The following is a 24,787-nucleotide window of genomic DNA, read 5'->3' as shown; positions in this document are numbered from 1 at the left end:
CGGGGAGACACGAGGAGAGCCGGGTCCCCACCGGGGCTTGTGATATTTGCCCTCCTGTGTAAGCAGGACCCGTTATTTTTGCCCCAGCCCCAGCCTTCTCCTTGGCTGCTCCACGGCTGACAAAGCAGGGTCTCCAGGTGTGGCTCTTGGGGAGTCCAGAGAGCCTTGGGCATCCTCCCTGGGGACTCCCCTGCTGGGTGGCAGCAGGTTTACCAGCTGTATGTGTGTTGGGGGGTAGGAGCCCTCCCCTAGGTCCCTCTAGACCCTGCCCCCCAGGGGCCCTGAGGATATGCCTTCCCCAGCAGAGACCAGGCCAAGTTCCTCCAGGGTGAATCCACCACTTTAATGTCTTCAGAGAACCTTGAAGGAGGTGGGAGGAGGGTGCAAGGAGGCAGGGGCGCCAGGGTGCAGAGAGTGAGGGACGGACAGACACGCCAAGGAGACAGGTGTCCTCGTGACGACAGCTGAGGAGGCTACCCCACTGCCGATGGGGGCAGAAGCACAGACGGAGAGGAGGAGGGACTGAGCCCCGGGTCAAGGCAGGGTCCCCAGGCCCCGCTCCAAGTGGGTCTCCCCAGCCCTCACGTGGTTGTCTGTCCGGGGCCTGGCTGTCAGCTCCCCTGGGCAGCTTGCCCCGGCGTCTGCTGAGAGTCCTTGCACTCCCTGATGGCAGAAACCCCGCAGGGAAGGTGCCCCCTGAGCCACGTAAAGAAGGGAGGAGGGGGGTTATGGCTCCCACGGCTGGGGGCCGGTCCATGGAGGCACAGAGTGGTCCACAGGGAGTGCTGGCCCCCAACCCCTGCTGCACCCGCCCCATGCCTGCCCTGAGGGGTCGAGCTGCCCCGCCCAGACCCTGGCATCCTGATAAGCCTGGGCCGCCCACCAGGCAGGGTCACGGTGGGAGCGGGCTCCGGGCAGCACGGCCCCCAGCTCAGTTATAGAACACTTCATCCTCCTCCTCCGAGAGCGAGCCGCTGTCCACCGAGGGGAGGGAGCCCTGCAGGTGGGCACTGCCCTCAGGCCCTGGACCCCCCGGCAGCCGCCGTCGATGCTGCTGTTCCGGGCTGGGGGGCTGGGGGGCAGCAGTGGTGATGGGGGGCTCCTCGGGTGAGGGCCCGTCGTCGGGGGAGAGGCCAGGGGAGGAGAAGGCCAGAAGACTGTCATCCTGCGAGGCGCCACTCAAAAGACTGTCCTGAAGATAGATGCTCTCCAGGTCTGGAAAACCAATGTGGGGTGGGGTGAGGAATGCAGTCCCAGAGCCCACTCCCGCCCTGTCCTGCTGTGCGAGGGAGGGCAAGGGGCAGACCGGCCTCCAAACCCTGCTCTGTCACTGCTGAGCCCTGTGACCTTGGGCAAGTCACTGAACCTCCCTGAGCCCCAGTTTCTCCTTGGGGGTTACAGGAGTGGTGGCAGCAATGAGCGGAGCAGTTGCAAGCAGGCTCTGTGTGGAATCCTTCTGCTCTCTGAGACACGGACAGCCAGCGCTCTCCAGGGCCTTGTTCCCTTCCTTCCGCTCAGGTCAGAAGGACGATTACCTGAGATAACGGGTGTGCAGGTTGCACCCAGGACCCAGGCTCACTGAGGCCCTCAGCAGTACCCCGGGGTTCTAGAAAGGTGGTTGGTTGTGCTTGGTGTTGAGGTTCAGATCCTGGGTCTGATGCCTCTAGCTGCATAATCTGGGGCAAGTTTCTTGGTGCCTCAGTTTCCTTTATTTGTAAAATAGAAGATAATGGCAGGGCCTGCCTCCTGGAGCTGTCATGAGGATTAAGTGAGCTAACACACGTAAAGCACTTTGCAGAGGAAGCACTTAATTCACGATGTCGTTATTACTATTATTATTATTCTCTCCTTTATGCTCATGGCACTCCATGGGTGATGGGCAACCAAGGACCAGCCGCTCCATTTCACAGATGAGAGAACTAAGGCTGAGGGATGGAGGGGCTTGTCTGAGGTCACAGAGCTTTTGGTGGCAGGGCTGGTGTCCAGCCCAGCTCTGCTCCACCCACCCCATCCTGGCACCCCCCCCCAGGCTGTACCCTGTAGCTGGATGACGTCCTGGGGGCTGTTCTCGGGGTGCAGCTCCTCGTCATCCAGTGAGGACCAGGCGCTCAGTGTGGCCTCCGTGATGGCAAACTGCTCTGCGACCCCTGTGGGGACAGTGGGACCCGGCTCGGTGCGGGCACAGCAGAGGGTGGGGGCGGACTCAGTGCCAGGACAGGCTGGTACCGGGACACCTGAGGGTTAGCTGCCCCTTGGAGCTGTTCCTCCAGCCCCAGTGATCAGAGCGCCCCCGAATGCCCACATGCCATGTTTCTCCCTGCCCAGACACTGCCCATGTGGGGACCCTTGGTCCCCTAGGACCAGAGCCCCAGCCGGTCCCCAGCCCCGAGCTCCCCGTCTCCCGCTGACCTGCAGCAAAGCGGGCCTCGCGCAGCTCGTCCGGGAGGCAGCAGTACTGCTCGTCCTCGGCTGGGGACAGCTCCCAGCCGGACCGCTGGGCGCTCCAGCCCTTCCACTCGATGAGGTGGGCCACGCGGCCACGCGCCATGGCCGTGGGCTTTGTGATGTGGTCCTTGATGCTCTGCACCACCCCTGGGGGCATTGAGGGCAGTTGGGTGACTGCCCTGACACAAAGCCCAGCTCAGGGCTCACCCCCAATACCGCAGGCACCCCAGTACCTCAGGCCCATCCAGCGGCCTGTACCCCACATCCATTCAACAGTCTGTACACAGCCAGTGCCCAATGTCCTCAACCCCATACCCACAGTGCCCTGTACCTACCCACTTCCTCGTGCCCAGCCAATGCCTTGTGCCCACCCCCGCCCCATGCCCTCCTCAAGCCCTAGGATCCCACCTCGCTTAGAAGCTCCCCACTCACTTGCAGGCCCACCTCCCAGTGTCCTGCTCCCAGTCAATGTTCCAAAGCGCCCACTTGGCGCTTCTTCCCCAGACCTGCCACACCCCTCATTCCCTTTCTGGCCAAGTTTAGACCGTTCTGCTCAAGGAGACCTGCTCAAGGATCTACTCCAAACATGCCCAACCTCTCCTTTTATGCATTAATTAACAACCTCTGAGAGAGCACTCCCTGTGCCTCAGCCAGTGCCAGCTCTGCTGAGCCTGAGACCTGAGTGCAGTGCCACAGGCAGGGAAGGCTTCCTGGAAGAGGTGGCCTGGAGTTGGGCTTTGAAGACAGGTTGGGCTGAACAGTTGGAGGCAAGACTGGAGGCTATTTCAGAGATGAGAAGAGGATGAGCGCATGGAAGGGTCTGGCACGATTCCAGGACTACTGAGGGTGAGACATGGGGCAAGACGAGGACTGGGGTGGCAGAAGAGGCTGGGGGGCCATCAGGGGCCAGACTGGGGGCTGAGAGCCAGGCTGAGGGCGCTGATGTCCTCTTTATAGCAACGGGGAGCCACAGCAGCGTAATGGGCAGAGGAGTGATGGGTTAGATCTGTTGTCTAGGAAGAGCATCCTAATTAGGGGATTAGGGGCCAAGGGTGGAGACAGGCTGGCATTAGGAGCCACTGAAGGGACCCAGCAAGAGACAGGACAAGGGCTGGGCAGGTGGGGGGAGGGCCTGGAGGGACTCTTAGGAGTAGACCCACTGGATATGGAAGTTGACAAAGAGAAGGTGTCAAGAATGGTTCAGCACCTCCTTTAACCAAGGCTGAGAACACAGATCTGGGAGTCACTGGCGTCCCTGAAGCCGTGACGTGAGATACAGCAATACTTAAGAAAGACGGGGCATCCACAAAAGAAACCAGAGACATGACGCTCTAGGAAAATGGGGAAGGTGGAGGGGGGGGAGAAGCGCCCCCCAGGGTGGGGAGTGTTGGCAGAGGTTTTTCGAGGAGGGGGTCAAGTGGCTCGTGGAGGGAAGGGGTTTGGGGTGGAAGAAACAGCACCGGTGGATGTGGGGAAGCCAGCAAGGGCCCTCTGGGGGAGTTGGGAGGGACTTAACGAAATTCCAGCCCGAGGGGCTGGACAAAGCTGTGAGCAGAGGCTGGTGGTCAGCACCTAGGGCAGATGCTATGGTGGCCTGCCGAGACCCCTTTATTGGCCTGTGTGCCCCCCCCCCCCCACCCGCCATGCTCCCTCTCCAGAGACCTGTCCTTAGCTGATGGGAGCCGCTTCACCTAGCGATGAGGCAGCTAGCCCGGGAGGTGGGAGGGACCTCCCCAGGGACAGCCAACAACTGACCATGGGGGAATAATATAAAGTCGGCCACCTGTCCTCAAAGGGCCATAAATTCTGTGGTGTGTTCATGCTGCAGAGCTCCCCGTGGGATGAGGCTGAGAAAGACGAGGCTTCTCCTGCAGCCCTGTCTTCGCTGAGCTCCTTCCTGCTCTGGCCTGCTGCCCTCACTCCGACAGGTTGCCCTTGAGAATAATCTCTCAATAAATCACTCGCACAATTCCCATCTCGGGGGCTCTGCTTTAGGGAACCCGAGCCAAGGGGTGTGCCCAGCAGATTTTATCTGCTGCAGAGAGGCGGGAGACCCCATGAGGCAGACTTCTGAACAATCGGGGCCATCCCCTCCAAGCTTCTGGAGAACCCAACAATTTAACCCACGGGGGCAGGAACCCTAAGTCGCTGCTCCCTGGAGAATCCAGCACAGAGCCTGGCATTCAGGAAATGCTGAATCCAAAGAGGGCTGCAATCCTTCTAGAAGCAATTCAGCTTAGCCCTTCCCACAGCCAGTGTCTGGGGTGGACTGTGCACACTCCAAGGGCAGGAGAGGGCAGCGGGAGCCTACCCACAAGGGACGAGGTGGCCAGGGCTGCCACGTTGTAATTGCTGGAGCAAGATCTGGAGTCGGACAGGTAGCCGTTGGTGGTCTGGAAGCACCTCTGTAGGAAGGAGAGGAGGGGTGAGCAGGGCGGGGCAGACCTGTCAGGTGACATCCCCCCCATCGCCATTCTCCACCGTCCCCAGGTCCTCTGGGCAGTGGGGAGGGCCAGGGCGATCCTGCCAGCCTCCCACAGGATCATCCCCACCCCACAGTTTTTATCAGGCCCCCCTTCTCCAGGGCTGGCAGGACTGCATGCCCAGGCTGGGCTCAGCAGAGGGAGGGGCAGTAGTGTCAGCTGTGGCTGGCTGGAGTTGGGGATGGGCAACTGCACTGACCTGCCAAGGATCCCAACAGAAATCCATCTGTTTGTCCTAAAACAAGAGGAGAAAGAGGATCAGGCAGGGCCTGGCACACTGTCCTAGCAGATGGCACCAGTCCTGGAGCCGTGGGTGGTGGTGTGGGTCAGCTCTGATGCTCCCTGAGGTTGGGGTCTGCCTGCTTGGGTGGTGCCCTGGTGCCCCCTGGCACGTAGAGAAAGAAGTGGGGCGGAGGTGGCAAAGGTGGCTCTGCCAGGAGAGGCAGTAGGTGCAGGAGACACATCAGACCTGGGTTCAACTTTTGACTTTACCATTTTTTCCTGGGTACCCTTAGAATAATGACAACATCTCAGAACATCAGTTTCTCCCTCTGTAAAATGGTGACAATGCCATTTACCTCATAGGTTGTGCTGAAGCATAAATGACATAACGTAGGTAAAGTGCCCAGCACAAGGCTTAGTGTGTGGGTATGCTCAGAAAATAAAAAGATAATTCTGTTAACTGGTAGGTTCAAGCCACAACCCCTGGGGCAAGGGTGGAAATTATGCACCAGGATTTGAGGCCCCTAGCAAGATCTTCCTAATCTATCTGGACCGAGAATTCCATTCCTTTTACCCTCCAGCAGGATGCAGGCTGCTAAGAAGTCCTGGGCTGATAAGATAACTTATTATCTACAAGGCTGAGTTAATTTGGGCGGGAAGATCTTTAGGGTGGGACTCTTTTCTAAACAAGTCTGGTCCACTCCCTGGATGCCCAGCCCAATTCAGACCTTCATCCAGGTGAATACCAAACCTTAAGGGCCCTGATCCCACAGGAAGGAACCAAGGGCTGCAGGGCCAGCCCAGGAAGCAGGGCACAGTTGGGGCCAAAGGTGGGGGTGAGGCGTGACCAGCTACCTTGCCAGTGACGTGGTCTGGAGCAGTGGTGGGTGGGTGGCTGGAAGGCAAGTCTGGGTTCAGGGCATCCGTGCCCTGGGGCATGGGGCAGTCCTTGTGGGCACTTGTGAACAGATCTGCAAGTGAGAAAGATAGGAGGGACTCAGAAAAGCCCAGCTCTCCTGCTTATGAAGCTTGATCAAGCCAGCCCTCTGAGGCCAGCATTGCCTTATCGTCACCCATTGTCAACCTGTAGGAAACAGACTCAAGCCCACAGCAGGTGAGAAGTCCGGCCAGACCTCCTCTTGCCTGGTGCCCTCGGTGGGAATTCCCTGCGCATCTACTTGTACTCCATTTTCGCTCATTCTAGGACCCACACTCCAGCATTCTTTTGACCTCATGGCATGGAGACCTCCAATCCATTTATCCTGCTACTTCCTACTAGCTCCTCTTGTCCTCACTTCCCTCCTGGCCCAGCTAAGACTGCCTGGCATGTCCAAGGAGCTCTCCTTTGCAGAGGTCCTTAACCCTCCTAGCCCTCCGTCTGCTCTGTGCCTGGACCCCAGGAGCTGCATGTTGCTGGAGAGCCTCATGTTCAATCCTGCCCGCCAGCCTCACAGCCTCACACTGCCCAGGGACCCTTTTGTTCCTCCAATTCCTGCTAAGTTTTCTTCCCGCTAGGTTGACGACCTCACCTGTCTTTCCTTCCCAGACCTGCGGCACTGGCACCCTGCCTCCCCAGGCCCTGCTGCTGGCTTCTCCTCATCCCTCACTGAGATCCAGAAGCCTTCGGAAGGCATCGTCCCATTCTTTCCACCTCGGATCATCGCCCTGTCTGCATTTTTGTCCACTTCATCTGCTTTCCCTCCTGTGACAAGGGAAGAACCATTCCTGCTCCATCCAGGACCAGCCCCTCCTCCCAGGGCTCTGAGCTCTCCGGTGCCGTCGCTGTTTCCCTTCCCACCCAGTGGTCCCATCAGTGTGGCCGGCTGCCACGCCTCGTCTACTCAGGGCCTCTTGCCGGCATTCCCTCTCTCCTGCCTCACTGAGTGCCCTCTCCACTAGGTCAGCGCCTAGCCTCCAAGAAGCCCAAGAACCTGCCATCCTTCTCCCTGCTTCCCTCCAGCTCCTTCCCCATTCCTCTGCCCCCTTCATGGCCAGACTTAGAGTTGGGTCAACCTCTGCTTCCTCGTCTCCCCTTTCCTCCAGGCAGCCTTTCACGAGACAGCCCTGGCAAGAGGCTAGAAACCTCCGTGAGCCCAGGTGTGACTTCCCTAGCCTCACCTTCACTGGCCTCTCAGTGGCGCAGGGACTTCACCCCCCATCCCCCCAACATCCTCCTGGCTCCCCTCCCTCCTCACCGGCTGCTCTTCTCTGTCCTCCTTCCCTGCCCAAGCCCTAAGTGTGGGCCCCCCCCCCTCCATCCTGGGCCCCTTCTCACCTCCCTTCTCTCTCTCCTGGGAGATCTCATCCTTACGGTATGCATGTGCAGCTGACACCCACATTTACACCTCCGGCCCTGCCTCTGCTGGAGCTCTGACTGCATTTCCAGCTCCCTGTGTGGATGCCCAACAGGCAGCTCAAGCAAACCCGGGGAACATGGAACTTGCAAACCTGGGTCCGTCTTCCTCCATTTCCTCAATTTTAGAAAATGATGCAGCTGTTCGTCCAGCTGTACCAACTTAAAAATCCAGGAGTTGCCTTGGAGTCCTGCCTTCCCCCCAGTGTCCCCCAAACCCATCTAGTCAACCAATAAGTCCTATTGTCCCTCTCTCCAACCTCCATTCCAGATTTATCCCTTTCTATCCCCACTGCTGGGCCCCTGATGGGAGCCACCACCCTCTGTCACTAGGATGGCAGGAGCCTCCCGCTTCCCTCTTGGCCCTGTGGTCACTCCCAGCCCCGCGGCACAGGGACATTACATTCCAGGTCACACTGCATCTTTGCTTAAAACCTGCCGCTGGCTTCCTTCCATCGCACTTCAGGAGAGGAGCCAGCCCCTCGCCACAGCCTTCAGGGCCCTACACGCCAGCTGGCTCACCCCGCCTGAGTCCTCCACCCCCAGCCCCCGCTCGCTGTCGCCCCCACTCTGGCATCTTTGCTGCTCCTCAAATGGCCAAGCTCGCTCTTTGTCTTTGCTGTCCCCTCTGCCTGGAATACTCTTTCCCCGGACCTTCCTGAACCTCATCATTCAGTTCTCAGCTCAAGGTCACGTCTTCAGAAAGGCCTTCCCTGGCCACCTGGTTCAATGTGGCCTTTCCTGTCCCCATGCCGGCCACCAGTCACTCCCCATCACAGTCATGACTCTGATATTTTTGTTTATTTAAATGTCCATTCCTCCCCCCCCACGATCCACGGAAGCACTGTGAGAACAGAGACACGGCAGCCCTGCTCGGTGCTCTGTCTCCAGAGTCTAGAACACTGCCTGGCACTTAGTAGGTGCTCTGTGGACACTTGTGGAAGGATATACCTTTATCACAGCATTTAACACAGCGTGTCTCTCTGGTAAAACTATTTATGTGCGGGGGGCAGGGATCGGCTGTCCCTGACGCACCCTCAGTGCCCCACACACAGTGGGTTTGCAGGAGCTGCTGAGGGAACGGATGAATTGAACTGAGCAACTGGCACCACTGGCCTGAAGTCCTGGGCTGAACTGAAGAGGACTCCTCCATCCCCACGGATAACTGGGGACGCCCTTCTCATTCATTTGATTAATGCATTTATTTCCTCGTTAATGCATTCAAAAGTCTGAGCTGCGCACCTGCTGTGAGTCAGGCACGGCTCTGAGGACACAGCGGCGAACAAGACACGATGGTCTCTCCCTCATGGAGCTGACATTCTAGTGGGGGAGACACTCTGAACCAGAGACTCGCAAACGCGTAAGATCCGTTCGATGACCATAACAGCTACAAGGAAAAAAGGGCGAGAGCGGGCTTGCGGGGGACTGGAGAGGGCTTCTCAGAGCTGAGGCCCGAGTATCACGAAAAGCCCAGTTGTGTGGAGATCTAGGGATGATCATTCATTCATTCATTCATTCTTTCCTCCCCCCACGCAGCAGCGCCGACGAGCAAGGAGCGCTCTTCTTTCGACACCCCCTTTCCTGGTGTGATGGCCCCAACTCCTCACAGTGACCTAGAGAGGAAGGGATCTCTGGCTCAGCTTTATAGATGAGGAAACTGAGGCACAGACGGGGAAGTCACCAGCCCAAGGCACACAGCCAGGAACCAGCAGTCAGGATCTGAGCCCTGTGGGTGTGAGACTTTTCCAAAGCTCAAAAGGAATCTGCGATGAGGTCTGGCGGGAGTCGGGGGCTGCATAGGAGAGCTGAGCGGCGAGCTAGCCCAGAACGGGGCCGGGAGGAAGGCATTCAAGGTCTGGTGGGAGTCGGGGGCTGCATAGGAAAGCTGAGCGGCGAGCTAGCCCAGAACGGGGCCGGGAGGAAGGCATTCAAGGTCTGGCGGGAGTCGGGGGCTGCATAGGAGAGCTGAGCGGCGAGCTAGCCCAGAACGGGGCCGGGAGGAAGGCATTCAAGGTACGGGCACAGCTTGCCCAAAGCTGTGGAGTCTGGAAGGGAGCCACGAGGAGCAGGGGTGTCTGGGCCGTGGCAGGGAGGGGGGCCCTCTGCAGGACACGGTCCCAGCCTGAGCTTGTCCTGCCCTGGGTGCTGGCTTCCACCCCCTTTCTAGCTTGGGCCAACTCGGGTGGAGCAGGATGAGCTGATGGCTTGGAAGCAGGAGGGGCTTCCTGGAGGAAGCTGAAGCCAAGGGGGTCTGAGGGCTGGAGGTGGGAGGCGGCAGGCAAGCCCAGAGGCTGGGCTGGGTGCTCATGGGCCATGGAGAATGGGCTGAGTGGAGGCCAGGAGACTTGCGGGGGTGTTCACAGGGAGGCAAAGGGCTGGGCACTGGCGCATAGTGTGGGCGCTCCACCCAGCCCCTCGACCCCTTGTTCTCCCTTTCTGTGGGGTTTGTGCACCCACAGCCCTCCCGCTGTGCTCGCATCCCAAGGCAGCACCTGTGGCTCTTTCTAGTTGGGCAGCCGTGGGGCAACGGGAACTGAAAGTGAGAATTGACGCCGGCCCCACCCAAGTGGCCCTTAGCCAATGACTAGCAGGTGCAGGACCCCAGCTCCTTGTTCGGCGTCAGAAAACTGAGCTTAACTTTCATTCCAGAGTCCGCTGCGGGATCAGGCTGAGGCCACCCCCTGTAGGACGACACCTTTCCTGGGCTCCGGCCCTCTGTCCTCCTCTCCCTATTCCTTCTCTGGTTTCCTCTGGAAGATTTCCCTCACATCCCAGCTGTACCCAACTCCTCCCTTCAGCGTTTGCTCCTGAGGAGCTGCTCCAAAGACAACTGGGTGAGGCTCCGGGGCCAGATGACCCGGTTCGAACCCCAGCTCTGCCCCTTACTGCCCGTGGGACCTCAGCCTCTCCGAGCCTCCACTGTCCTCATCCATGGAATGGGCATTTGAGGGAGGCTGTTCTTCCTCAGGAAGTGACTGCTCGGATCCAGAACTGAGAACACAGAGGCACTGAGGCCCCATGTTTTGAAGAAAGCCACTGTCGGTGGGTGGAGCAGACGCCCTCCTCAAGGCGCTGAAGCAGCCTCTGCTGGCCCACCAGCAGCCACCCTTCTGACTCCGACTACTTATTTCTTCCCACAAGCGAAATGCGGGGCCTCCCAGCCCCAAGAGGCTGGAGGGTGGACCACATCTGGGGGAAAGGGAGATGGGCGGGGAATGGCAGAGGTCAAATCACATCAGATTTCACTCCAGCCACACTGATCACTCTCCCGGCCATTCCTCAGATAAGCCCAGGACACTCCGGCCTCAGGGCCTTTGCACTGGCCGTTCCTTTCCTCCATCTGGAACTCTCTCCTCCCACATGGCCACAGGTTCACTCCCTCACTCCATCAAGGTTCTGCTCAAATGCTATCACCTCAGCGAGGCCTCCCCCGACCATCTTATCTAATCTGACACTGACCCTTTCTAACCTCTTAGGCTGTTCTACTCTTCTTCATGGCACCCATCCCTCCCCAGCAGGTGTGTCCGTTTCCTTGTTCATTGTTTCTCAGGAGAACAGGAGCTCTGGGAGGGCGGAGGCCTCGTCTGTTTTAGCCCCAACACCTGCCCCAGAGCCTGGCCCACAGAAGGTGCTGGTCAAATGTTTCCTGTAAGAATGAAGGAATGAATTGGACGCCTGCCACGCAGCAGCCTCGACAGTGAGCCAGTGTTAGCCAGCTGGGCTCCAGATAAATACAAATGGCTTGGCCACTTTTTCTCAAGTTCCTCATGCCAGATGCCAGCAAGTCAGAGGAGAAAGGGACCCAGAGAGGGGAGGGAGGCCAGCAGAGTAAGGAGCAGTCTGCGGCCCTGGGGTGCGGCCCGTCGCAGCTGGAGGAGAGAGGGGAGTGTTGGACAGAATGCGAGATGAAAGTTTTCATCCAAACTGGGCTGGACTTAGTATCTGGAAGAGACTAGAGAGTTCTGGGATCTGCCCAAAGGCCGTTAGGGGCGAGCAGGTCAGGGAGGTTTGAGGGGGACGGCCTGAAGCAGGGACGGGAGAAAAGGAAGGCAGAGCCAGGACTGATGCCCCGACACCCTGAATTCAGAGCTCAGTGACCCCGGAGCTGAGAGCAGCGAGGGCAGCATGGGATGGTGTGGGCTGAGCTGTGTGCTTGCACACCGTGTGCTTGCACACCGTGTGCTCAACTCATCCTGCTCTTTTCCTGAGTCCTGGCTGTGTGACCCTGAGCTAGTCCTGTCCCTCTCTGGGCTTCAGAGTCTCCATGTGTACAAAGGCCATGTTCCAGGCCCCTCAAAAGCGGCGTTCAAACTGGGAGTGCCTCCTTTAGTGGGTCATGCAAGCAACTTACTAGACCATATTTTTTAAAAATGAAATAGAATTGAATAGAAGAGAAAATATCAGAACCCAGTGCAGAGTCAGGTTAAGTATCGTTTCCTGAGGCTTCTGTTTAAATTGCATAGACGCACACGTGCGCACACGGAAGAATTTTCTGTGTGTGTATACTGGGTCATGATGGCAAATATATTTATTCTTATGGTCAAAAAAGTTTGAAAGTCACCACTCTTAAGGTCCCAGCCTGAACCAGCCAGGGCCCACCAAGGTGCAGACAGGTGGCACTGGCTACAGGCTGACCCTGCGGACTCTAAGGGCCGCTGGGATATTCCTAGGGCCCCTGGCCATCACCTGGGGCTGTTTCAAAACTTCCGCCGCAGACCGGGGAGTAGGGAGAATGGAGCACGGAGGGGGCCGGCAGGTGAGGTCAAGGCCCAGAGGAGACAGGACTCGAACAAGGTCACTGGTCGAGGCGGAGGTGGACCCGGGGGACTCCTGGCTCCCAGCCCCTCCCCAGCCTTCTCGTCCCCCACCTCAGCTGGGGTGCAGGCACCTCTGCCAACACGGCCTTCTCCCCCTGAGGACACTGGCCCCGTGATGTCACAGGCCGGTTGCCATGGAGACGTCAGGTAATGAACCAGCCCAGGGTGAAAATCACAGGCTGCTCTTCGCCCAGCTGGGACTGGAGGCCACGTCACCACCGGCAACTGGAAAAACACAGCGTTCGTGTCAGGTGGGGGCTGGGGGACAGCCTGAGGGGACCCCAAGCCACTGCTCCTGTGGGCGCCTCCCTCTCCCAAGGGAGTTGGGGCGGGGGATGGTGGGGTGGGGGCGCCTCCTGCCTTTCTCAGTCCACACCCTACTCCCTTGACCTCAAGGTCTGAGGCCCCTCTCAGACCTGCTCCCTCCCCCACCTCCCCTGGCCACAGAAGTTACAGGCCTCTGGTTGCCATGGCAACCTGGAAGGGCCATCTTGATCCTTCCAGGAGAGGGGTCTCATCCAGATGTTTCCTCCATCCCTCTGCCTTCAACTGGAGCTTCTCCTCTGCTCACCAAGGACGCTTCCTGCCTTCCCATGCCAGCTCCTCATGCTGCTCTCGCGTCCAACCACACAGACAGTTCCCTCTGATGTCTAACCTAAACCCCTCTTGATGCAAAGCTCCCACACTGGTTTTCTCTGTTCCTTGGTGAGTCTGCAGCATAACCCCTCAGGCTCCTAGCCCCTTTAGCTGTTCTTTGGTGCTCCACGTCCCAGCGCGTTAGTCATCACGGTTGCCATCTCCCCTAGTATCTCCCAGGGCTCCAGCCCCCAGGAGGGCAGGGTGGGGCCCATGGTTAATCCTGCTCTTTCCAGCAGCCCAGAGAGGGTAAGCCTCCTCTGGAAACCACACAGTAACCGAGGAGCAGCCTGGGCTCAAAGCCCCTCGTGATGCCCCTCCCTGGACAGCCGCGTGCTCTCCATCTGAACCTCTCAGGACCCTGCAGCTGAGCGCATGAGGCGGTCCTCCAGCCAGCCACTCCCCAGGCGTGCACCGCCCAGCCTGATGTGCCAGCCTCTGGCCTCGGCTCTGAGGAGGACACAGTGGACAAGGCGTTCTTTCGCAGTCCCCGCCCTGGGTTTAAATCCTGGCTTCTCGCTGCCGGCTCCAGGGCTGTGGGCACGGCCCGTGAGCCTCAGGGTGTGCTCCTCTGGAGAGGGGTGCCGCGAGGTCGGAGCACCTGGTGCAGCCATTCCTTCACGGACAACAGCGGCTCCCTTCCTCGCCCCTCCCGACCTCACACCCTCCCTCTGGGCCACGGGCCAGATCTCAGTCAGCCCCTCGTCTGGTCCCGTCCCCAGGGCTGGAGCTTGCCCTGGGGGCTCTGCAGAAGGAGGCCATCGAGGGTGAGTCCTCGTGAGTCCCTGCCACGGCAGCAGGCCGTCCCTCTGAGCTTGGCAGAAGCCTGGCCTCAAGGGAACAGAGTGCCCTGCGCTCGCCAGGACATTTCTTTACAGGGCACCATCACCAGGGTCATGGTGGTGGCTTCATCAGCGAGTTGGTGCAGCTCAGAGCTGCCCCAGGGGATCCCTTTCCACCCAATCAAGGATGGAGGGGCAAAGCGGGCTCCTCTCCAGGACATTCCACATAGTGCAGTTTCTTTCCACTTCCTCTGCCATCTGGTGCCCAAGCTCTTTGAACACACTGCTCTAGCCTCACCTCCTCCAGGCAGCCTGCCCAGGTTGGCCTGGGCTGTATTAAGCTACTCCCTTATGAGCAGGCCTAACGGGCAAAGTCTAGGCTGCAGTGACTTGCTGTTTATTGAGTGCCTACTATGTGTCAGAGACTATCCTAGGCCTCTTCATCCATTATCTCTCGCTTAACCTTCACAACAGCCCAACAATCCTGCAAAGTGGATACTATGATGCCCATTTTACAGATGGGGAAACTGAGGCTCACAGAGATGAAATGACTTCTGCAAGGTCACCAGCTAGCAAGTGGCAGAGATGGGGTTCAAACCTAGACCAGTCTGGAACTCCAACGCTTATGCTCCAACCACTAACCAGTGCTGATCTCCAGAGAGAGTCCTCAGGCCATTTTTTCAGGTGTGTGTGTGTGTGTGTCCTGCCTCCCCCATTAGACTACTCTGAGGGCAAGCTATGTTCCCTCCTCCGACTGTGAGCTCCGAAAGGGCAAGGCCCCATTGACTCCTTCTTCGTCTCCCCACACTGCCTGGGAGGGACTCTGCTCCCCGGCTCTGCTGAGGTCAAGGGGATACAGCACTGGAGGGCAGTGGACAGGGGCTCATGGTTGATGGGCCCTGGGTACTGTGGTGACCATCAGCCCCCTTAGAGCTTGTACCTCCTCCCAGACATAATCAGATGTCTGACCTGTCCAGAGAGGGTCTCCAATTTCTGCTCTCACAATCGCCCAGTGCCCAGTGCCCCGAGAGCCCCGGGGTGGGGGTGGGGCAGGAGGCAGAGTGATTGGTCTGGAGGAGAGGGCCGGGGCAGGAGGGGCAGGCAGAGAGGGGCCAGGGCCAGGGGCACGGGGTGGGCACTCAGAGACCTTGGAGCTAGAGAGAAGGGAGGGCAGATAGGAACTCCCCCTTGTTCCATACAGATTTTCACCCACAGTGGCAGCAAAACCCAAACCATATACCAACCACCTGAGTTAGTACAGAGGTCGCTGGTTTTAAGCTTCGGCCACGTGCTCAGTACCACTCTCTGTGTGGAGGACACGAGACAGCAGAGGGCTCTGGGGTCACACAGACCTGGACCCAAAACCTGCCTCTCCATGTCCTCGCTGTGTGACCCCAGGGCAGCCTCTTCCTGTCTCTGAGCTCCCAGGGTTGACTGAAGACTAACTAGGTCAGGAGAGTAAATGGTCAGGCTGGCTCAGGAGAAGCGTCGAATGAATGGTCACTTAAAAATAGATAATGAACACAAAACAGCTCCTGGAAACAGCGCTTGTTGCCTTAATCTGGCCCCCACCCCCTTCCCCATGTCCTCAGCACTTCAAGTGCCTGCTGCCCCTGCCGCCCCTGCCGCCCGTCCTTTTCTGACGAAGCAGGCTGGCACCCAAACCTCTGTAGCTTCCCCTTTCCCAGCCAAGAGGGTCCCCATTAGCTGTCTGCACAGAAGGGTAAAGATAACAATTGAAAGCGAAAGTCACAGCTGACACTTATGAGTGCTTACCACGTGCTAGGTACCGGTGTGAGGGCTTTACCCGGGGTAGGTCATCTAAGCCCCTCCCAGTAACCCCGGGACATGAATCCTGGGACGACTCCCACTTTAGAGACAAGGACACTGATACACGTACAAGGTTAAGTTACTTGCTGAGGTCACAGAGGCAGCGAATGGTGGACACAGGATGTGAACCGGGCTGGCCAGCTCCAGTCTGCACTCTTGACCTCTCCGGCCTGGCACGGAGAAGCTAAGTGCTGCCCGATGCCGGGGTTAGGTGGCCCTCCCAGGTGTGGCCTGCACCTGGGGTTTGGGGTTTGGCTGGGGGTGGCCCAGCTGTGTGCAGGCTCCAGGCTCGGCGTGGGCAGCAGCCTGAGGCCCCAATCGCCCAGTGCCCAGTGGCTGCAGGCTGTGTGGACCAAGGGGCTGTTATTAGCAGCTGGTGCAGGTGTGGAGGCCGGTGTGGGGCTCAGAAGCTCATGGAAGCCTGCAGCTGGAGAAGAGCAGCCCAGGAACTGGCGCCCGGGTTGAGGGCGGGCCATGCGGGGCAGAGGCCAAGGGCCTGGGCTCTGGAGTCCACGTGACTGACTTCCAGTCCTGCCTCTGCTATTTCTTAGCCATGTGGGCCTGGGCAAGTCACTCAACTCCCCTCTGCTCAGTTTCCCCATCTGTAAAATGGGGACTGTGACAGAATATACCCCAGATTAGCTAGTTGTGCCCAAAAGGTTCCAACCAGCACCTGGTGAGCCATAAGTACTCTGAGAGTATTAGTGACAGTTAGAGGGGTGGATGGCCTCCACTCAGTGGTTCATGGGACGACGGTGTCCTCTGCTCATGCGGCCCTGTACCTTCACCTTTATCCCACCCGCCTGCATGCACATTGAGCTGTAGGTGACCCTACCACTCAGCAGGGGGACAAGGTTAGAACACACAACCAGATCTGCAGGTGACACTCGGGAGCCCAAGCCACAGAAGGAAGGGTGGAGAACTCCCGTCTCGGGCAGTGTGACTTCAGACAGGCATGGCAGAGGGTGCCAGCAGGGGGGAGGAGGGGTCAGAGGACCCAGGCCCCAGCCCCAGTCCTGACGCCACCTCGCAGTGTGACCTTGGTGGGCGTCTCTTCCTCCCCGGCCTCTGTACTGTGCTCGGCAGGTCTGCGGCTCACAGGCAAGTTCACGTGGGGCTGGGGCCCCAGTGCCTGGCACGGGATGACTAAGTGATGGGGAAGGGACACAGGCACCAAGGAAACACCAGCTCCCAGCTCCGCAACACCTGGAGCCTGCCTGGAGCCTTCGGGGTTTCTAGAGACACTGAGAGCCTGCCAGTCCTAAAGAAGCTGAAACGCTCTTCACTCGAGATTCCCTCCCCTCTGCCCAGGCTGTAGGTCTCCCGAGAGTGGGCGCTGTGCTGGGCTCCTTGCCCCCGGATGCCCAGCGTGTACATGGTGCCTGCCACACAGTAGATGCCATGCTAATATCAGCTTATGAATAAGTGAAGCTCACACAGCCTAACCCACCCTGATCCCAGCCCTGACACTCTCCTGAGACACGGTGAGCCAGGTACCTGAATGTCCCACACGGACTGGTGAGCAGAGCCCCCTAGAGGCCAGGGGATGGGCGGAGGTGGGTGTGGGGTGGATGTGGGGTGTGTGTGTGGGGTATTGTGCTCCTTCCTCAACATCCCCCAGGACGAGGCCCCCTCCAGGGCCTGCCCAGCCCCTCCCCAAGGCCTGTGCATCCCTCTATACCTGAATAAGCTGTTGGGGGTGATAGGGGGGTTAGCAGCCCCCAGGGCCCTGTGGTTGGGTCAGTGGGTTTGGCATCAGCCACATGTCCCAGTCACCACGACGCCCCCAGCCCTGCCCGCCAGACCACTGTGGGGGAAGAGACCGGTGGGAGAATGGCCCACCCAACCTCTTCTAAAATGCTGCTCAGCAGCCTGTTGGAAAGCTCGTGGCGAGGAGGATTCCGAAAACCGACCTGCCCACCCCCGAGGCTCTGTGTAAGACCCCCCTGCCACCTCCCAGGGCAGCTCACTCCAGCTCCCTGGGTACCACCCTGGGGACACTGGTGGGGCTTGGGCACAGGAGAAGAGCAGAGGGTGGCCAGGTCAAGGCAGCTTTTAAAGCTCAGAGACAGAGAGAAAGGCCCAGGGGTTACTGGGGACATCAGCTGTCTCTGTCCCTTCCTGTCCCCTGACCAAGGATGGGGATGGGGACGAGGATGAGGAGTTAGGGACAAGCGTGGGGAAGGGGACCCTTCTCTATAACCTGTTCACCTCCGCTACCCCCTTCCTGCCAATGGGGTTCAGAGACTCTGAAGGCAGAGGCATGGGGTAAGGGGAGGGAATGAGCGGCGGTGGGGGGGGGGGCGGGCGGGCGCGATGTCTTGGGTGGGGTGTGTGAGAGGCAGAATCTGCTTCTCCTGATGCCCCGAAGTCCCTCCAGAGATGCCAAGGGCAATCAGAAACCTCCCTCCCTCCCAAGGCGCACGGCAGGGGGTGTGTGGCTGTTGAGAAGGAAGCGACCCTGCTTCATGCCACCAGCTGGGGTGTGGTTCCAAGCGGGGCTGGGGATGCAGTGACCTCCGCGCGCGCTCTCTCCGAGCTGCCCCCTTACCCTCCCGGCGCCCTGTCCCCTCGGGGCACCGTGTCCCCTGGCGCTCGGCGGGGGTGGGGTGGGGTGCGGCTTGGTCCTGGCAGGGCGGGTCGTTCCCCAACCCCCCTCGTTTCCTTGGAGCGGTCGAGGCGACGCGCGCGCGTCCTGGGCGCGGGGACCTGAGCCCCCGCCCCCCACCTGGCCCGCGGCCCCCTCACCTCGCGACACGCAGGAGCCCATCACGGGGCCGCGGGGCCGGGCCGCTGCGCCTCGGGTGCGTCGGGCCGCCGGGCGCTCATGTCTCCGCGGGTCGGGGGGCTCCGCGCGCTCGGGCGCAGCGGGCGGGCGATGGGCTAGCCGAGGGGAGGGCAAGGGGCTGCGGTTCCGCGCGCTCAGCCGCCGCCGCCGCCCGGTCGTCCCCACCGCCGCCGCCGCCTCCCGCGCCGCGCCCGCTCCTGCTCCTGCTCCTGCTCCTGCCAGCCGCGGGCAGCTCGGCGGGCGGGGGGGCCCCGGGGACAGCGCGCCCCGGGGACAGCGCGCCCCGAGCCCCGAGCGCAGCGCGCAGAGGGCCTCCCCCCCGCCCCTGTGCGGCCGCCAGCCCCGCGCACCTGTTGCGCCAGCCCCGGCGGGGGGCTGGGATGCGAGGGACTGGGGGCGACAGGGAAGGGCAGGGGCATGGGGAGGGCAATTTCTGGCCCTCAGGCCTCCCGCGCCACCTGGTGACAGAGGCTGAAGGTCAGGGAAGGGGGCGGTGGGGACGGGGAGATTCCGGCGTCTAGGCACAAAGTACACAGCATTAATTTAACCACCACGACCGGACCCCTGGCTGAGCGCAGCAACAACAGCTCCATACGCCCATTTCGCAGAGGAAGAAACTGAAGCTCACAGAAGTCAGGTGCTTTGCCTGAGGTCCCTTAGCTGTGAGGTCCCTTAGCGACTTTGGACCGTCAGCTCCTTATTTGGGGGACGCTGGCCCAGGGTGGAGGGACAGAGAGTGGGGACAGGGTATTAGTGGCCTCGCTGCTGGAGGAGAGTCGAGCGTCGCTCCACTGGGTCTCCGGCGGCACCTGCAGGAGGGGCGACGCCCTCTCTGCGTGTATCCAGGACAAAGTAAACTGAGGCCTCTAATCACTCACCCTCAGGCACACACATACCCCCTCACTCACACACCTACAAACACTCTCACATGTGCACACACTCAGACATGCCAACTCTGCACACCCACACACTTGTACACACTCACATACACTAGCAGACACCCACACACTAACAGCCATACACACTCACATTTATGCACCCTCCCCCCCCAGCTCCTTAGCTCGTCAGTGTCTGAAGCCGTCACCTTCACATGCTTCGTGTCACTCCGTCCTCACACCCACCTGTGCACCAGGCAGGCCAGGTGTCATCGTGTCCCTTTTACAGGTGAAGAAGCCGTGTTCACTGGTCCCTTCAGAAACCTGGTGACGGCCGGCTGGGATTTGAAGGCTCAACAAGGTTTGAACCAAGGGCGTGGGATGGAGCTGGACGTTTCTAGCAGGGCAGGATTCGGGCCTGGTGGGACTGCCCCGGGGCGGGGGTAAGGGCTGGGTGGTGGGTGCTGACCTTTTTCTCTTTCTCCACTCCTGGTGCCCTCTCTGGAGTAAAGTCTGGGTGGAGAGTGGCCCTGGCCGCTGGTGTCAGCAGATCTGGTGTGAATGTGGGCTCAGCTCACACAAACTATGTGACCTTGGACAAGTTGATTTACCTCTCTGAGCTTTCCTTTTTTCGTCTGTTCACTGGAGGTAAAAATCTCACCTCATGGGATTGCTATAAGTGTTAATGAGATATATTCAAAATGACTGGCACATAGTAGGTACTTAACTTATGGTTAAAAAGGAATAATAGTGACAGTGAACACAGGTACGAATCATTCTTACCTCCCCACAGCTTCCCTCTACCCACAGGAAGCTTAAAGAACCCCCGTTCAGTGGATGTGTATGAAGCACCTACTATGTGCCAGTGTGAACAAGACAGACGTGCCAGTCCTGGAGTCAGTGCTGTGTTTGGTCAGCGTGCTCAGACACCCCCATGCCCCGCCCCCATAGGACCTGGCCCCCTGCCCTCCCCACCCCCCCCATCAGGCCTGGGGGAAGATAGCTCTGAAGGGACAGCCTGTGGTCACCATGGATGTCCTGGTGCCTTGCACAGTGCCAGCTGTGTGTGTGCCCTGTGGGCTGGCTCTGGGGCCCTGTCCTGTGTGGCCCGGGGTTGAGGAGGCAGAAGTGTCCTTTCTGTTTCTGTGGTGGAGTGACTGGATCTGGCTTGGAGGGAGGGCTCTGACTCACCGTGACACAGGAAGCTTGGTCACAGCTGCTGATGCTCCCAGCTTGCAGCCCGGCAGCTCTGGGGGCAGAGGGGACGGGGAGGGGGACCCCTGCAGAGAGGACCGGGCAGCTCACAGGGCAAAGGAGGCCTGAGGTGTCTACTATGTCCCCTTCAGCTTAAGACAGGGACAGGTGGGTGAGGCTGGACAGTGGCCCGACCCAAGACCCTTGCTCACCAGCTCAGAGATATGGCCGGGGGAGGTGGGGTGGTTCCGGCTGTCCCAGCCTCCAGCATTCATGCTGGTCAGTTCCACCCTGACTCAATCCTCTTGTTGTACAGATTGGTGCTCAGAGAGGGGCGGGGGTTTGCCCAAGGTCACACAGCAAACTGATGGCAGAGTGGGCACGAGAACCCGTGTCTCCTGCCTGTCATCCCAGCCCTGGCACTAACCTGAGACTGGACCATGCGAGGGTGGGCAGCTCCCCGTTGCACGCCCACATTCACCTTCCCAGTCCTTGGAATTCTGCTGAAGCTGATGGTCCCCAGATTCCCCGACGGCTCCAAGATGTATGGTTGTCCTTCCCCGGGGGCAGGCTGTCCTTGCCCAGCTCAGCCCACAGCCCATCTGCCCTGTGACCCTCCATTCCCCTCCCCCTGGCACCATCCTCCTCATCCATCCAGTGGGGAGAGGACAGAGGGGGTCCCCGCTGGGTGAGGGGACCAGGGGAGAGAGTGCCCAGGCTGTGCCCTTCACACCCCAAATCCTGTGCTCCTCTCCTGATTTTGGCGATCTGGGCAGAGTCCTCACTCCTGTGGTCTGCCCTACTTGTTCCTATTCAACAGCAGACACTCACTGGCCCTGGGGGCCCGGCCCCGGGCTGGGCGCTGGAGCGTGGAGGGCAGACGCTGCAGGCTTTGATCAGAGAAAGGTTAATCAACGGCAGCCGCACAGCGATGAAGCAGACTCGGTGCCTGCCCGGGCAGTCCTGGGAGGGGAGCCGTGTGCATCAGCAGCTCGGGTCAGGGTGGACAGTGGTGCCTCCCCAGGCCGGCCAAGTGTGAGGGGGGAGCTGCTTCTGCCAAGGGTCGTGGGGATGACTTCAAGGTGACAGTGACCCAGCGATGGGATTTTGAAGGTTGAATAGGACGTCGGCAGGCAGAGATGGTGGAGGGCTCTGCGTGCATCAAGTACGGAGGCAGGGATGCTTGGGGTACAAGGGGACTGGCATATATGACATCCGGGGGACCAGCGGGAGAAGACGAGACTTCAGACTGGGTTTGCCCACCTCGTGCCTCAAACATCTCCTCAGTATTGGTTTTCTCAGGAAAGGCAGAACTGGATGAGCAGAAAGAGAACAGAATTGGAAGCCAGACAGATCTGGGTTTGACTCCTGTGCCCAGAACAATATGTAGTAGGTGCTCAATAAGTGTTTGTTGACTGAATGCAAGAAAGTAACACTTGTCCAAGGTCACGCATCTACAAAGTGGTTACAGGCAGGACTGACTGATCAACCTTTCATTCATCCAGCAAATGGTTGTTGAGCAACCATGATATGCCCAGCCCTGTGTGGTGCCGAGATGAGAGTGTGAATGAGACAGACGAGGTCCCTGTTCACTAGAGAAGGGAGAACATCCTGGTGGGGGAGGTAGGCGTTAATCCCATAATGTTCCAGGTAAATTGAGAATCACAGCCTGGCAGCACTAGGAAAGAGCTGCTGAAAACATACAAAAGAAGACGTAATCTGGTTTCGGGCGTGGAGGGGGTGTCCAGGGGAAGTGACCGTGACTGAGTTCACAGCTGAAGGGTGAGTGGGACGTGGCTTGGCAGAGAGAATGTTGCACAGGCCACCTCAGAGGTGGAGGAAGGGACCCGTTCCCAGGAGGAAGAGAGGGCCAGGTGGCCGGAGCGCAGAGGGTGAGAGGGAGGAGGTGGCGGGAGCCAGCCCCTGCAGGGCCTCACTATGGGGTCTGGGCTTTGTCTAAAGAGCAAGGGGAAGCCCCATCCTCTGTTTTCTTATCTACCAACCACCTTCCTTCCGGTCACTCTTGGGAGGGGTCGAGGCCCGAATGAAGCTCCTAATACAGTGCCCTGTTTCTCTGGAACCGTCTGGGAACCCGGGAAAGATAGGCCACAGGCTGATCTCAGAACGTGCCCTCTCAGCTCCTGGCTCGGGATCGGGGACTTCTAGCTGGAGCGAGGTGTCACGTCAGAGTCCCCGCTACCTCTCCCCTGGCAACAAGCTGGACTGGGTGGGGTGGGGAGAGGCTTACCCCATAGTCTGATGGAGGAGACAGAGTCCTCAGGGAGCTCCAAGTCTGATGGAGGAGACACAGCCACTGTGCCGGGCGACGGGGACACTGGGGTGAGACCAGCCCTTGCCCAGGGGAGCTTCCAGCCCGGTGAGTCAACAGGTGTCCTGAGTTCGTCTCTAAAATGCTGGCCCAGGCTGCTCCGCGGGGGCTGCTTCATGACAGGATCCCTTTCTCAGGGTTCAGAGGCTGCTACCCCGACTCCTGGGTCTTGAGATCTCTGTAGGTAGGGAGGAGGCCCCCCTGCTAGGACCGAGGCAGACACTCTGGACAAGGCTGCCCTGAGCCGTGCATGTCATACAGCAGATGACCACCAGGGGGCAGCACGAGACAGCCCCATTCTTCACGGCTTTCATCTTCCTTCCTCCCTTGGCCCATTGACCCAGAAAGTACCATGCTGGCGACTCAGACTCAGCCACGGTTCAAGGTTGTGCATCACGCACCCCGCACAAAGGTGCCCAGCCAAGGGAGAGGGCACGGAAACCGTGCCCATGCTCTGAGCTCTGGAGTGGGCTGTGTCTGCCCCACCCAGTACAGGCTGCCTTTTCCTTAACACAAAGGTGTCGTCTTCTTGCTAAGCTATGTGCTACAAGGCTGCCTCCAGTGGTATTCACACAGAGTCCCTCAAGGCTAGCAACACCTCTGAGCTCAGACATCAGCTGGTCCTAACGGCCCCCGGTACAGATGTGGAGACCGAGGCCCAGCGGAGGAAGCAAGGCCAGTTAGGAGAAGAGCTGGGACTGGGATCCCACAGCCAGTGGGATGCCCTGCTTCGCCTGGAGGCTTTGGGTGCTAGGTGCCACCTCTGGAGGCCTGGCCCTGCCTAGGGGTCCGGGGGCCAGGGCTGTCCGGGAAGCCTGAAAAAAAGGCCACAGGCTGACCTCAGAATGTGCCCATTCTCAGTTCCAGGCTCAAGACTGGGGGCTTCCAATTAACGTGGGGTGACAGGTCAGAGTCCCCCCCAGGCAACCAGCTGGACTGGATGGTGTAAGGAGAGACAGAAGGGGAAGCCCCCAGTCTGACGGAAGAGACACAGCCACTGTGCTGGGCACTGGGGACACTGGGAGGACTTCAGCCCCTGCCCTGGGGATGCTTCCAGCCTGGTGAGCAAACAGGTGGCGAGGAGTTCCCAGCACTAGGACAGACATCCCCCACCTCCTCGAGGGACAGGCATCCTTGTGGTCATCACAGGCCGTCCCCAGCGGGGGAGAGCCTGGCTGAGCCCAGTTGGGGCCACTGGTGGGGGCTTGGGGGGCAGTTTCGGGTGTTTGAGCTAACAAGGGCAACAGTAATAATCATGACAGCTGAGACCTGCCCATGTGCTGAGACCCTTACTGGTCCCGTCCTATTTAACCCTCCCAGTAACCCGAGGAGGTGGGTCCGAGCCGTGGCCACGCTGAGGCAGCCCTTCGACTCCCAGCATTCCCCTCTGTCTTGACCCCTGGGTGATTCCGAGCCTGACAGCTCCTGGGAACGAGAAGTCTCACCCACAGAGGTCTTCCCTCTGTCACTCCCTCATTCATCAAATATTGATCGAATCAGTGCCTGCAATGTGCTGTCTGCCCAAACAATGGGGTACAGTTGAGAGTAATCAGACAAGTCTCGGTTGTCTTGGAGATTAGGGTAGGTGTCAGGAAACCATGATCCATGGACCAAATCTGGCCCTTGGCTTGTTTTTGTAAATAAAGTTTTATTGAAACATTTCCATGCTCATTTGTTTACCTGTTGTGTCTGTGGCTGCTTCGCCTATAACGGCAGAGTTGTGTAGTCACAACAGAAATGGTACGGCCCTCAAATCCGGAAATATTTACCGTCTGGCCCTTTGCAGAAAAAGTTTGCCGACACCCAACTTAAAGTCTGGCAGAGAGGACAAACATTAACGAGTCACTGGAATAAGTAAATAAATGGACAAATCGTGAGAAGTGCCAGGAGGGGCATATCAGGGGAAAGGAATTGAGAATTAGGATTAGACTGGCTGCCATTTCTTCTCACCTCCCACCCCCAACACCCTGACCAGGTCAGCGAGGGCAGGACACGGGCAGCACATACAACGTGCCAGCCTGTCTGAAGGTCAA

At 59.3% G+C, this 24,787-nt stretch overlaps 1 protein-coding gene and 1 long non-coding RNA gene across 2 annotated transcripts; one reads left to right on the top strand and one right to left on the bottom strand.

Moving 5' to 3' along the window:
- Window positions 1–322: 322 nt before the first annotated feature.
- Window positions 323–18,549, bottom strand: FAM131C (family with sequence similarity 131 member C). The gene is made up of 7 exons (XM_070602063.1): window positions 18,317–18,549; window positions 6,006–6,121; window positions 5,128–5,163; window positions 4,757–4,850; window positions 2,410–2,592; window positions 2,037–2,147; window positions 323–1,215 (listed from the first exon to the last, which is right to left on the bottom strand). Exons 1-7 carry the CDS (start codon window positions 18,336–18,338, stop codon window positions 932–934), a joined length of 846 nt encoding a protein of 281 aa, XP_070458164.1. The 5' UTR covers window positions 18,339–18,549; the 3' UTR covers window positions 323–931.
- Window positions 12,469–23,621, top strand: LOC103552925 (uncharacterized). The gene is made up of 5 exons (XR_011535237.1): window positions 12,469–12,571; window positions 12,825–13,025; window positions 14,257–14,422; window positions 19,521–19,592; window positions 20,025–23,621. It is a non-coding gene; the product is annotated as an uncharacterized lncRNA (long non-coding RNA).
- Window positions 23,622–24,787: the final 1,166 nt, after the last annotated feature.

The sequence above is a fragment of the Equus przewalskii genome, chromosome 2, assembly GCF_037783145.1.
Source record: "Equus przewalskii isolate Varuska chromosome 2, EquPr2, whole genome shotgun sequence".
Taxonomy (NCBI): Eukaryota; Metazoa; Chordata; class Mammalia; order Perissodactyla; family Equidae; genus Equus; species Equus przewalskii.
Note: the sequence above shows the minus strand (reverse complement) of the source record. Positions and strands in the feature narration are given on the sequence as shown.

Excerpts from the sequence above, each read along its gene's own strand:
- FAM131C (XM_070602063.1), bottom strand. The coding sequence starts at position 18,338 with ATGGGCTCCTGCGTGTCGCGAG. Across the intron at positions 6,122-18,316 it reads GGGCTCCTGCGTGTCGCGAG|ATCTGTTCACAAGTGCCCAC; the intron begins GTGAGGGGGCCG and ends TCTCACTTGCAG. Across the intron at positions 2,593-4,756 it reads GGCCACCTCGTCCCTTGTGG|GGGTGGTGCAGAGCATCAAG; the intron begins GTAGGCTCCCGC and ends CAATGCCCCCAG.